A 12,406-nucleotide genomic window follows, 5' to 3' on the forward strand; every position below is an offset into this window, starting at 1 on the left:
CTGTACGGGGTCTCCTTGTTTAATCTGGACCGTTAGTTGAGGATTGAACGGCTCACAGGTAACAGGGGGGACGGTAAATGAAATACCGTCCACCCCTGGTCGTGGCGAGGGGGATGCCAGCGCCGCCCGCCGGCCAGCTGCGAGGCGGAGAGCCGGAGAGGGAAGCCATGTGCCATGGAGAGGAGCCGAGAGCCTCGCCACCCCTAGCAGCAGCGGCGCCAGGCGCCAGCGACAGGTCCGGAGCAGCGTCGCCGCGCGCCGGGCGCGCCGCGGTGGCCGGCCATGGCTGCTCCGAGTTGCTACTGCCGCGTGGCGAGCGAGGTTGGAGGAGTTGAAGCGGGCGGCGTCGGTGGCAAGCGGGCGCGTGGCCGAGGTCCAGGGTGACTCACTGCCATAGTACTAGAGCCGGTGCGCGCCGGCCAGTGCAGGGGACACTAGCTATGAGCCCAATGCCATTGCAAGTCCAAGCCCTTGTGTAAGCCGTGGTGGTAGCTTCTTCGGGAATTACGGCCGTGTTTAGTTCCACGTGCAAAAATTTTTGCGTTGGAATCTTGTTTAGACTTCATTTAGTGCATGGAGTACTAAATGAAGTCTATTTATAAAACTTTTTACACAAATGGGTTGTAAATCGCGAGACGAATCTAATAATGCTAATTAATTTATGAGTAATCAATAATTAGCGGATGGCACTGTAGCATTACTGTTGCAAATCATGGATTAAGTAGGCCCATTGGATTCGTCTCGCGATTTACAGCCCATTCATGTAAAAAGTTTTGTAAATAGACTTCATTTAATACTCCATGCATGTGTCGAAACATTCGATGTGATGTTTTTTTTTGTGTTTACGGGTTTTATGGGGTATGATCTAAACAGGGCCTACAATTGGCTTAAACGTGACAGAGTTTCAGAAAACATAGTTGTTGGACTGGTCTCAGAGACTGCTGCAACTGATTGAGTGACATCTGAAAAAATGAATCCTGGTACAGGTACAACAACTGAATAATGAAGAGTGCCTGCTCTCACAGATTCAGACAACACAACTCCAGAGTTTATGAAGAAGCAAAGTTTACTCTGTTCGCTGTGCTGTGACTGGTGCTGATTAAATGTGAGAGAAAAGTACTGCTGGCTGGCTGGTGCTGATTTGGTGTGAGAGAAAAACACTATTGGCTAGATGCAGCGAACAGAGTAAACTTTGCAAGTAATATCCGCAAACAAAAACACAGTTTTATCGCCATAAACATTCCTGTGGTGGATACACAAGAGCTGAGAGTCTGAGATTCATCAGAAACTGGATCAGCATTTTGATTAGAACTCTGTTTTGTTTTCCCTTTCCAGGCAATACAAGCAAACCGCTTTTGCGCAAAAAACATATTTACATTTCTCCAAGAACTAGCTCGTATACTTTTTAGTGGTGGTTAACAAAAAGTAAGAAGCCTCCTCAAAACCAGGGCTTCGCAAACTCCACATCTAAAGCTGGGAGTGCCGGCTCATTTTTGTTTCTTCTTCCTAAATCCTAAAGCTCAAAAATTCAGCTGCGCCCGAACAGCATCATCAACAGGAGATTGACAGATTGGGCAACTCCTGCCGCTCGATTTCAGCAGATTGGCGCAATTGAAACAGGTGCACATATGCCCACACCTGATGGATCATAAGGAACTTGGTTAGAAGCGTTTTCACAAAACAATGTGCACATTTTATATCAGTAAGTATGCATTAGAACTGAGGTTCTTGTGAACATGTTGCAATTCATAACAAGAATAAGATATGACTTGGTATTGATTAAAGTGAGTCGAAGTACATGATCTATCCCTGCAAATCATTACCTGTAAAGTAGAGAGTCAACTTGCATTTGATGGCAGATGTAGCAACTGCCCCTTTTTGCTGCTATTGTGTCGGGTTGGCTTGGCATCAACCCTGTTCAAGAAATGGCATCAGAAAAAAGAAGCATGCGAGCATAAAGGTGCCCATCAATCATTACAAATTAATTGCAGTTAAGATGGTATTCATGAGCAGTGGGTCAGAGCAAAGATAGCCAAAGTTCATGTGGCAGTCTACATGCTTCATTACAGAATCAGTTAATTCGGCAAAGCAGCCAAAAGGTGCCATAGAAAGCATTGAAGATATGCAGCAGTGAGCTGGTCCAGGCCAAGATCTAAGCAACAAGACTGCAGGACAGTCTTGCTTCAAAGACTGGAACAACTCTTTCCCAATATTGCCCCCCAAAAACCATAGCTATACCCTTTTTTTCTTATAGACCTCAGCTGGCTGGCCTTTTAAGGCAACCTAGCGCACTTGCACTGGCAGCTCAGCAAAAGAACAGTGTTGCCTTGAAAGCCAAATGTAACATTTCACATTGAGGAGACTGAGGATAATTCCCACTAAAGCCAAATGGAAACTAGGTTGCTTTAAGTAGAGTACTAAAGTTTAGTTCGTTCCACATAGAAAATACAAACTTACAAACATTGTATCGCAACTCACCTGCCTCACGAAGTGCACTGCACACCTCTTCTTTAATGGAGTGCTGCATCTTTACTTGGGATGCAATACAACTTTCCACTAGCTTCCGCAGTTCATATAATTCATGATGAATCTGGGACATCTCACCCCTTACCCTCACTTCCATTTCCTAAAACAGAGAATATAGTAAGAATCTGAATTTTCCACAACTGACATTGAACATCAGCTCACTTACAAGTATGTTTTGGTTATCGTGATGTTGACTTCCAAATGAAGAATGCTGCCAACTCTCTTGTTGATGGGCTCCAAGATGTGTGACAGGAGGTAACGAACTTGGCGCAGATGTCTCCTTATCAGCATCCTGGATTTCATCATTCTGTCTCCAGTACATGCGTTCATCATAGTATCCTCCAAAATCGTCCATCATTCGTTGTTGCCTTTGTTTGTGCAGGGCTGTTAGCAACAGCTGGTTCATTCTATTGCTGAAGTCACTTTCAAGAGACTTTGAGACCTTTTTGCTGCAGGGAAAGAAAGAGATATCATGGCATGGTTCAGTTGCGCCAGTAAAAAAACAAGTCTGCATATGCAAAATTGTTTGAACAAGATGGCAAACAAGGATTTTGAGGTTTGTAGTTTAGAAACTTGTTAGCAGATTACAAAGCCACTGATGCTAAAGCTAAAAGGGTATGTTGAGATGGATAGCAAACTAACAAAAGTAGCATGGCTAACTTGCATCTCACTAGTGTCGTCATTGTGGCAATGGTGTGTAATATACAACTGATTTTGCAAAAGCGATATGCAAAACAGTTATGACTGGGACTAAATCCAAATTACCTTTCAAGAAGATTGCAAATGTCAGCGTTACGGGACAACTCACGATAGTCTGATTGTGTGACGATACATAATGATCTCCACGAGTTCGGGGAGTCTATCCAGGGGCGATCATTAAATTGAATCTGAGTATGATTCTCAATGTCCCCCATTGCATCCTGATGCCAGCTATCCGGACTCATTGTATCTATTGGTGCAGGCCAACCAAGACTGCTTATCCATAATCCTCTCTCTTCCCAGGAACCATTTATGCTTTGATTGTCTTCTTCACGTAGATTATCTCCTCGAGATGATGGAGTTTGTAGTTCGTTCAATGTGCTTGTGGTGCTTGGGGAAATGTCTTCCACATACTGATTATCTTCGATGGTACTATGCCCATACCTTGGAAAGCTGGGTGCTTCAGAATATTTTTGACTACGAACACAAAAGTTTCCCTTGGTTTTTTTCTGCTCATCACACTGCAGATTTGCTGAAGCATCAGAATTAACAAGGCCTTCAACAGATACATCATTTGACTTTTCCTCAGCTGGAACTCTATCATTACAAAATTGTTCATCAGCCCTGCGCTTGCTGAAAAGAATATTTACATTAGGCATAGGTAAAGAACAATAAGGTATAAACCTACAGATATTTGAAATAACCATAGCATGCTGTACACAAGCAATTTCTTTACCCATTAGTTTGTTGATTGTAATTGTTTGCTTCCTGTAAGTCTGTGTCGCTGCGACCATACCTGCCCATCCATTGAAGAAATGAAATCAGATATAATAAGTTATGAAACTCTATGAACATGGAAGCTTCTATGAAAATTAGCTATAAGAAGTTATGAAAATTGATAGTTAAGGAGTTGCTTACTCATTGTCATCTTACAACTAGAACTAAATCATTTTTCTTTTAATTGACAATCTAAGGAGAGAGAAAAACTAGGAAGAACAAGTTGACATGAATGCATTACAAAAGAAGAAACTTTCTGCGTGTCAACCTAAACTCCCTCTATAGCTACCTAACAAAGAGACTTAATTTCAAAAGGTGACATACCTCAAGGTATTATTCTCGGTCACATGTTTTGGTTGGTGTGGTCTAACAGGTTTTAGTGTAGTCCACAGTTCATCCTCGACTGTACCTTGCTGGCGCAATAACCTCAGACGAAGCATGGACTGCAAGATGGGCAAGAGCATATGAGCATCATGTACGGTTGAATACTGCATAACATGCTAAAGTTACTATTTCAGGGAAATAGTCTAAAGCATAAAACAGAAGTGCCCATATCTCTCAGGTATTACATCAGAATATTGCAGCATCACTGGCGCACTATGATTTTACCAATCTTTGCCTCAGGGTCAGAGGAAAGAATATTCTTCTTTTTTCTAAAGGAAAGAATACTTTTGTCCTTGAGCAAAGAATAATGACACAAAAATAAATTATTTTTGTTATGCTCCTGCCCAGCGTATGCGACAGGACCTCAACCAACCAAAATACTTGCACAACGCTTTCCACAAACAAGACCCACTTCCAAAAAATGGTAATACTTCCGCAACACACCATATCCCTACTGACATGCCAACAAACCTGCACATCAGTTTCCCCGGCACGACCACGCACATCACTATTTGCTGGAGTTGGAGTAAAGAATAGCCAAAAGGGTTCTGAGTAATTGAAGGTATAGTAACAACTTAACCTAACCTAAAAGACAATGTCATTAAGGATTGTTGAAATTTGCATGGTACTTGCCCTTAACAAACCACCAAGACATTACTCATATTTATGTGTCACAGGTACATGACATGATATACTAGCAATGAACCCAAGCATGTGGTATGGCTCATGTGTCCCTTGACGACAGACGTGCAGCTTCCACAAAACATTTCAGTTTGTGGACGAATCAGAAGAACCAGACAAACGAGAGATGTTATTGGCTCGAGACATCTCACCCACTAGATATGCAGAGTCACAACCTGAAATTAGACTGACCCATCACCGCTGCTTTTCATCAGTGTTTTTTTTTTTGGCAAATGCTATGTCAAGGTTGCATCTTTTTCTTAGTTATTTCCCTTTCTCCGGTCCATAATGACATCCTAACAGATCCATCTCTGAAAGTGAAGTACGTCCATATAGTTCCAAACATTTTCATGACTTGTGGTGGAACTTTCTAGTTTCTACACAGTTGCACCAGAGTCACAAGTGATAGATAAATAAATAAACACACACATACAGTATTTTTTTTCCTTCACAAAAAATAGCCCTCAATTTATTTCATTTTGGTTTGTACTGACATGTCAACGAACCCGGCGAAACCAAGCACCATAATGGACTGCGCACATGACATTGATCAGCAGCGCCAGTTGGGAAGAAACCGATCTACCAAACTCAGCATCCGACCCCATGTTTGGGGGTCAAAATCAACAGCTCACGCTTTTTTGGCTCGCTTTAAACAAGGATTTCTCGAGCGAGAAACGAAACAATAATATCCGAGTGATGATTAATTAATAATATAACGAAGTACATGAATTCATGATGAACATTTGTAATTTGATCCAAAACGCACAATGCGACAAGAAACGTTTACCTGGATCCTGCCCTTGTGCGCGAAGCGGGAGACGGCGTGCCTCTCGCCGAGAGCTGCGACCTCGCGCCTCCGGCGGTGCGCCATGGCAGCGACGAGCTCCTCCATCGCGCGGCGGCCGCGCACGGTCCGGACGACGAGCTGCGGCTGGCGGGGGACGCAGGGGACGTTGATCGCGGACGAAGGGTACTGCGAGGCGCCGCTGCGCATCCGCGCGGGGGACGGCGGCGCGGACTGCGAGAGTGAGAGCTCAGACTTGGCCACGTCGTCGAGCTCCTCCTCCGGGAGCGAGGACGCTCCGCTGAGCTTCTTGACGATGCACCCGACGCGGCCGCGCGGCGAGCCGGTGTCGGAGTCGGAGGCTGCCGGGTCGCCGGCGCAGCCGGGCCGCGGCGTGACGGGGCCGACGGCCTCGATCTCGCGCCAGCGCTGGATGAGCGACGAGGCCCGGGGCCCCGACGGCGGGAGCTCGGTGGGCGCGCCGGCGGCGGACGAGGAGGTGTCGGAGGGCGCCGGGGACGGCTCCCGGAACACGGCCGCGCGCGCGGCGACGGGGCGCGTGGCGGACGCCAGCTCGGAGAGCTCGGCCTCCCTGGCGCGGCGGCGCTGGTCGGCCGGGGCGGGCGCGGCGGACGCCGTGACTGCCGCGGCCGCCGCCGCCCAGCGCTCGAGGATCTGGCGGCGGCGCCTGGGCGTGGGTTCGCTGCTCGCGGGGGCTCCGGGCACGGAGGAGGAAGCGCCGGCGCCGGCGTCCGGGGAGGAGGGGGAGGAGGTGAAGGAGGACGCGGGCTGCGGCGGCGGGATGAGGATGTTGAAGAATCCCCTGGACGGGGTGGGGCGGGAGGGGTCCCTCCACTGCGCGGGCTCGTGGGGCATGGCGGCCACCGAAGAGGCCATGGCCGTGGCCAGCGAGGCCGAAATGGGGCGGGGGGAGGAGGGAGGGACGGCCAGTGGCCGCTGGCGGACGCGTGTGCGGCGGTAGATATACCCGCGCGGGCCGCGGCCCTCCGCGCGCGGTCGCGCCCCCCGCTCGCGATCCTCGCGGAGGAGAGAGAAGGCTAGCCCTGCCCAGTGAGTGGCAGGGTTAACCAAACCGATCCGTCCGGTCAAACCGTCTCACTCCGGTAGCAGTTTACCGGACCGGTTTGACCGGTAACTGGTTGAATTCAAATCCAAATTTAAATAAATTCAAAAGCTCCTGTGCAACCGGTTTCGACCGGTTTACCGACCAATTTTATCGGTTAACCGGTCGGTTTGACCGGTTTGAATTCAAATCCGAATTCAAAAGCTCCCGTGAAATCGGTTTACCGGCTGTTTTGACCGGTGGGTCTTAATGGGCCGGCCCATTTTTTTATTTAACTTTAAATCCCCACAAACTATAATAAATAAACGATTTTTTGAGAAAATTTTATACCATTAGATTCATCGCACATTGAAGTATTTTTAGGAATTTTTGGGAATTTTTAATTTTTTGAATTTAAATTTAAATTTTGAATTTTGGTCGGTTGGGTACCGGCCGAAACCGGAACCGGCCCGGACCGGTTAGGTGAACCCTGGTGAGGGGAGGGTAGGGGAGGCGAGAGGAATCGGTGGCTCCCGGCTGCTAAATTTAGGCGGGGGAGGGAAGACAGACAGCCAGACAGACACGACGGGGAAGGAAGGGAAGGCGCGCGGGAGGGGAGGGGAGGCTCCCGTTGCGGCCTCGCACGGTGCGCGGTTTGAGGATCCCGGTCAGGCCGCGACGGGTTTGAGGATTTCCAAGTGGCCGCGGCGCGCGCCGGCAAGGCAACCGTGGGTGGCGGGGGTTAAGGATGGATTCGGATCGGATACAGATGAAATCGGATCCGGATGTCACCTTTTACCACATTTTAATCCAGATACGAATGTGAATGCGGATCTCATCGGATACGAAAACAAAACGGATAGTTTGAATTCGGATCCGGATACCTTCTCGATTTGAAACATAGAGCTATTATGAGTATCAGTTTATTTTGTTAACAATTTTATAGTAAATCAAAATCATTATACAAGTAGTGAGTAAAAGATTAGAAGGTAAGTAATAGAAAAAGAATATAATTATCTATGCATAGCTTTTATATTAAATATATAATACTAATTATAAATTTAAAATAAATAAATATTTAAATACTTAATAATTAAGATATATAAAAAAAGATTTTATCATTAAATAAATAATTAATTTGACTCGTATTAAATAATTTTAATCATGAAATAAATATATTAAATAGTTAAAGTTAATTTTTATATCATTACTAATTTTAATAAATATATTATTAGTTATCTAGCTTTCTAAGTAATTTAAATAGTGTACATCATCAAGTAATTAGGTATAAAGATAAGTTTAACATTATCTCACTAGTCACTTTTTCTTTGTGGATACGGATGTGATCGGATATTCCTCGAATACGAATATGAAATCGGATAGAGAAAAGTTCTTAAAATCGGATTCGGATGCATCCATATGACATCCATATTAAAATCAAATATGAATACAGATATCTATATTTACGTTTTAAGCGAATGCGAATACAGATAATTCGGATGTTCAGACATCCAGATCCATCCTTAGCGGGGGTGCCAGCGCGGCGCGGTGAAGCCGTGGCGTTGCCCGGCAGGGGCAGGGTGCCGGGGTGGGTGGCCTCGGTGCTCCCCGGCCGGGCCGTGGCGCGCGGGAATGCGGCCGTGCTCTCGCTTTCGAGGAGAATGTACGCCGGGGGCTTATCCTGGCCGCCTGGGAGTAGCATGATAGGTGTCGCGGGTGTCGAGACACCAAACCTGGTCATCAGTCGCCTCAAAAGTTGTTAGCCGCTTCAGACTACTTTACTTTTTCGTTTCCTCGTCCACTCTTAGCAACGATTTTTTTTTTTTTGAGTCACTCCCCATGGTCATGCTCATGAGAACTCCCAAAAGCATCTGCGACTGCAGGGAGCTCTCTCATTTCCACGCATGCAAGGTCGCGGACAGGGGCTCGGACTTGCCCACGCGCGTCGATCTGCCGCTGCTAGTACCCTAATTATGATGCCAAATTACCGTGGCCGGCCATCGTATTAGCGCCAAACAAGTAGCCGTTGACGTGGCGCGAGTGTTACCGCTGCTGTCAGCAATTAATTATGGCCGAGAACGAGGGCGCTTACCGTCCGCTTCACTGCCGTGAGGGGAATTCCCAAGTCATCGCCGACCACGTAGTGTCAGTATCAGAATGACCAACTTGTCAAGCACGCGAGTCGCCGAGATCAGCTGCCCAAAACGCCCCATCATTAAGGTCCGAATTAGTACTACTACCACAAAAAAACAATTAAATAAGTGTACTACTAGTAGATGCCAACGCACGTTACTGCATGGATATATATAATTCATCTGACTTTCTACGCATCCCCCTCCTCCATTTTCAAGAGTATACTCCTACACGATAATCATCAAATGTTAAGTACGTGTCTATAGCATAATACTACAACAAGAGAGTAAAGAAAGAACTCTTGGAATCTAAGAACTAGTCCTCTCTTCCTCTGCAAGCATCAGTAACTCTGCTACGTACCAAACGCATGAGCAGCGGCTCTCGTACGCTCCTGGATTTCTGGAGCGGTTCGCCAGTCAGGACCTTCACCTAAAACGTATGCGTACGTGCCGCGGAACGGTACGTCTATCCGGGCAGCTTTCTTTCTTTCTTTCTTTATCACCGCCTCTTTTTGGCACCCTGTCAGCTAGTTCAGCAGTCACGGCTCGCAACTCTTTTTTTTTTTTGAACAAATTCGGGGGGAGATCCCCACCTACTTTTCATTCATTGCGAATTGTACTAGAGTTCAGGTACAAAATACACCCGGCATACCGGGGAGAGAGTACAACGTTCTCCTGCAATGGAGGAGAAATCAGGAGACTAGAGACAAGAGAGCACAAAGGAGTGCCACCTGTTAAAATCAGAGGCAAAATTTCTAAAGCGACACCTCCAAAAGTCCATATCCTTTACAGTTTTAACAAGAACCTCTACAGGAGAGGTGTTGATCTTTTAAAAAATAAGTGCATTGCGGGCCTTCCACAATTGCCACAGCAACAGAAGAATCACATCCACCTGAACTGAATGAGGAAGCTGGAGTTCGCATCCCAACACCCAAGGAGCTCGCTGCATGCCCCCCACGACGCTGACACCCAGCCGACGCCAGACCTCTTGCGCCCGAGGACAGGATATGAAAATATGGTCATCAGTTTCCAGTGTACCTGGGCAGCTTTCGCAACCGGCTTCGTCAGGTTTACGGATGTTCCGGTGTAGAAGGTTCGACCGAGTGTTCAGTCTGCCATGATGTAAGAGCCAACCAAAGAACCGGACCTTGGAGGGGAGTTTAGTGTTCCAGCAACGATAAGCATCTGGGTCAGGAGAATCATTTAGGTGTGAAGCATGATAGGCAGAGCTTGAGGAAAAGACTGCACGGGGAAGGAGGGACAGGGAGCGGACATCCGGATCCTCAGTGGGAGAGAAGTGTTGCAGGCAATCGAAGAGAAGAGTTTTTTCCTCGGCGGCAGCGCGGGTAAGCCTGGGATGCAGAAACTGGCCGAACGGAGCGTGGAACGCCGCTTGCACAGTTAGGTTGGGGTGGGTGCAGTGAGAGAAGAGTGCTGGAAACGTTTGGGCAATAGTAGTGTTCAAGAGCCATTTATCATGCCAGAATGAGGTGTGGCGCCCGTTGCCCACACGGACAGAGGTGAGAGCTCTGTAGCGGGGGAGCTCGGACGCGATGAGTTTGGACAGATAGGAGAGATCATGCCCACCAAGATCATCCAGGGAGGAATGGGAAAAGAACCAACGTTTCCAAGGGAGAGTGTTTGGCTCATGGAGCTTATGGACGATCTTCATGAGAAGGCAATGATTCTGATCCTGGAGGTTTTTAATGCCTAAACCACCATTTTCCTTGCTCCGGCAGACACGCTCCCAGGCAAGTAGGCAACTTGAGCCATGGCATTTTTCTTCACCAGTCCATAAAAAAGCTCGACGACGGGCGTCAAGGATCTCACAAACTGTTTTTGGAATGAGAATGGAGGACATATAGTACACCGGCAAACTCCCCAGAACCGCATTAACCAGAACAAGGCGTCCCCCAGTGCTGAGGAGGCGAGCTTTCCAACCAGCTAAATATTTGTCGAAGGAGTCGATCAGAGGTTGAAAATCAGAGACTCGGAGCTTGTGGGGAGAGAGTGGAAGTCCCAAATAAGTCTGAGGGAAGGAGGAGGTGGGACACCCCAAAGCAGCGGCCATTTCCGAAGCTGTGCTCGCAGAGACATTCATGGGGATGAAAGTGGATTTGTGGAAGTTGATGTCGAGACCAGTGGCCAGGGAGAAGTCGTCCAGGATACTTCTCAGGGTGCGCATCGAGTCGACATCACCACTTGTGAGAATAAGCGTGTCATCCGCGTATTGCAGAACCGGGCAAGGGAGTGAGGGGTCGATCGGGTGAACAAGCTGGCCGAGAGCAGAAGCCTCACGGATTAGACGCTGAAGCACATCCGCGACGATTATGAAGAGGTAGGGAGACAAAGGATCACCCTGTCGAAGACCACGGCGGCAGTTGATCCAACGACCAGGGACACCGTTCAGCAGGACAGAAGTTTTACCAGTGGACAAAATGTGTGAGATCCATAGGCGCCATTTTTGATCGAAACCACGGGCAGCAAGAGTCAAAAGCCTTCCTGAAGTCCAGTTTCAGGACTGCGGTGGGAACTTTCCTCTTGTGACAGCAGCTAAGCAAATCAGCAGCATAGATGAAATTTTCAGCTATGCTACGCCCATGAACAAAACCAGTTTGGTCTGGGTCAATGATAGAAAGAATAGCAGGTTTGAGTCGATTGACCAGCACCTTGGAAAAGAGTTTCATGGGGCAGTTTTGGAGAGAAATTGGCCTGAAGGAATCCGCAGAGCGAGCCCCCTCTTTCTTTGGGAGGAGGACAAGGTGAGCTCTGTTGAGTCCGTCCAGAAGCAGAGAGCCCGAGTGAAAATCAGAGAAAAGTTCCATGATGTCCTGCTTAATGGTAGGCCAAAAGTGTCTGTAAAAGGACGGACCAAAACCGTCAGGCCCAGGACTAGAGTGCACGTCCATACTGAACAGCGCGTGAGTGATTTCAACAGCGGAGAACGGAGAGGAGAGGTCAAAACTAGCCACATCAAGTTGTGGATAGAGAGCAGAGAGAGAGAAGCGCCAAGTGGGTGTACCAGAAGTGCCCAACAAGGAGACGTAATAATCTCTGAGGATGTCACTCTTTGCCTCATGCGCAAGAAACAAAGTGCCGTTATGCTCAAGACAGGGAATGGAATTTGTACGGCGCCTGCCCGACGCAGCAGCATGAAAAAAACGTGAGTTTTCATCCCAATCAGACGCCAAACGAAGATTGAAACGCTGCCGCCAAAAGGAAAGTTTTTCAGAATTTATGAGATGGAGACCTTTTGTTGCAAGAGAACGCAGTGAGCATTCGTCGCTCGTCAGAGGGCGGCATTCCTCCAGAAGGTCCAGGGCATCAATCAGAAGCTTAGTGTCCGTCTCCCGCTGCGTG

At 47.6% G+C, this 12,406-nt stretch overlaps 1 protein-coding gene across 1 annotated transcript; it reads right to left on the minus strand.

Moving 5' to 3' along the window:
* Positions 1-1,277: 1,277 nt before the first annotated feature.
* LOC120688419 lies at positions 1,278-6,878 on the minus strand. Its single transcript, XM_039970741.1, has 8 exons — positions 5,855-6,878; positions 4,327-4,445; positions 3,962-4,021; positions 3,292-3,858; positions 2,693-2,975; positions 2,479-2,626; positions 1,824-1,914; positions 1,278-1,638 (listed from the first exon to the last, which is right to left on the minus strand). Exons 1-8 carry the CDS (start codon positions 6,746-6,748, stop codon positions 1,521-1,523), a joined length of 2,280 nt encoding a protein of 759 aa, XP_039826675.1. The 5' UTR covers positions 6,749-6,878; the 3' UTR covers positions 1,278-1,520.
* Between the last annotated feature and the right edge of the window lie 5,528 nt (positions 6,879-12,406).

The sequence above is a fragment of the Panicum virgatum genome, chromosome 2K, assembly GCF_016808335.1.
Source record: "Panicum virgatum strain AP13 chromosome 2K, P.virgatum_v5, whole genome shotgun sequence".
Taxonomy (NCBI): domain Eukaryota; kingdom Viridiplantae; phylum Streptophyta; class Magnoliopsida; order Poales; family Poaceae; genus Panicum; species Panicum virgatum.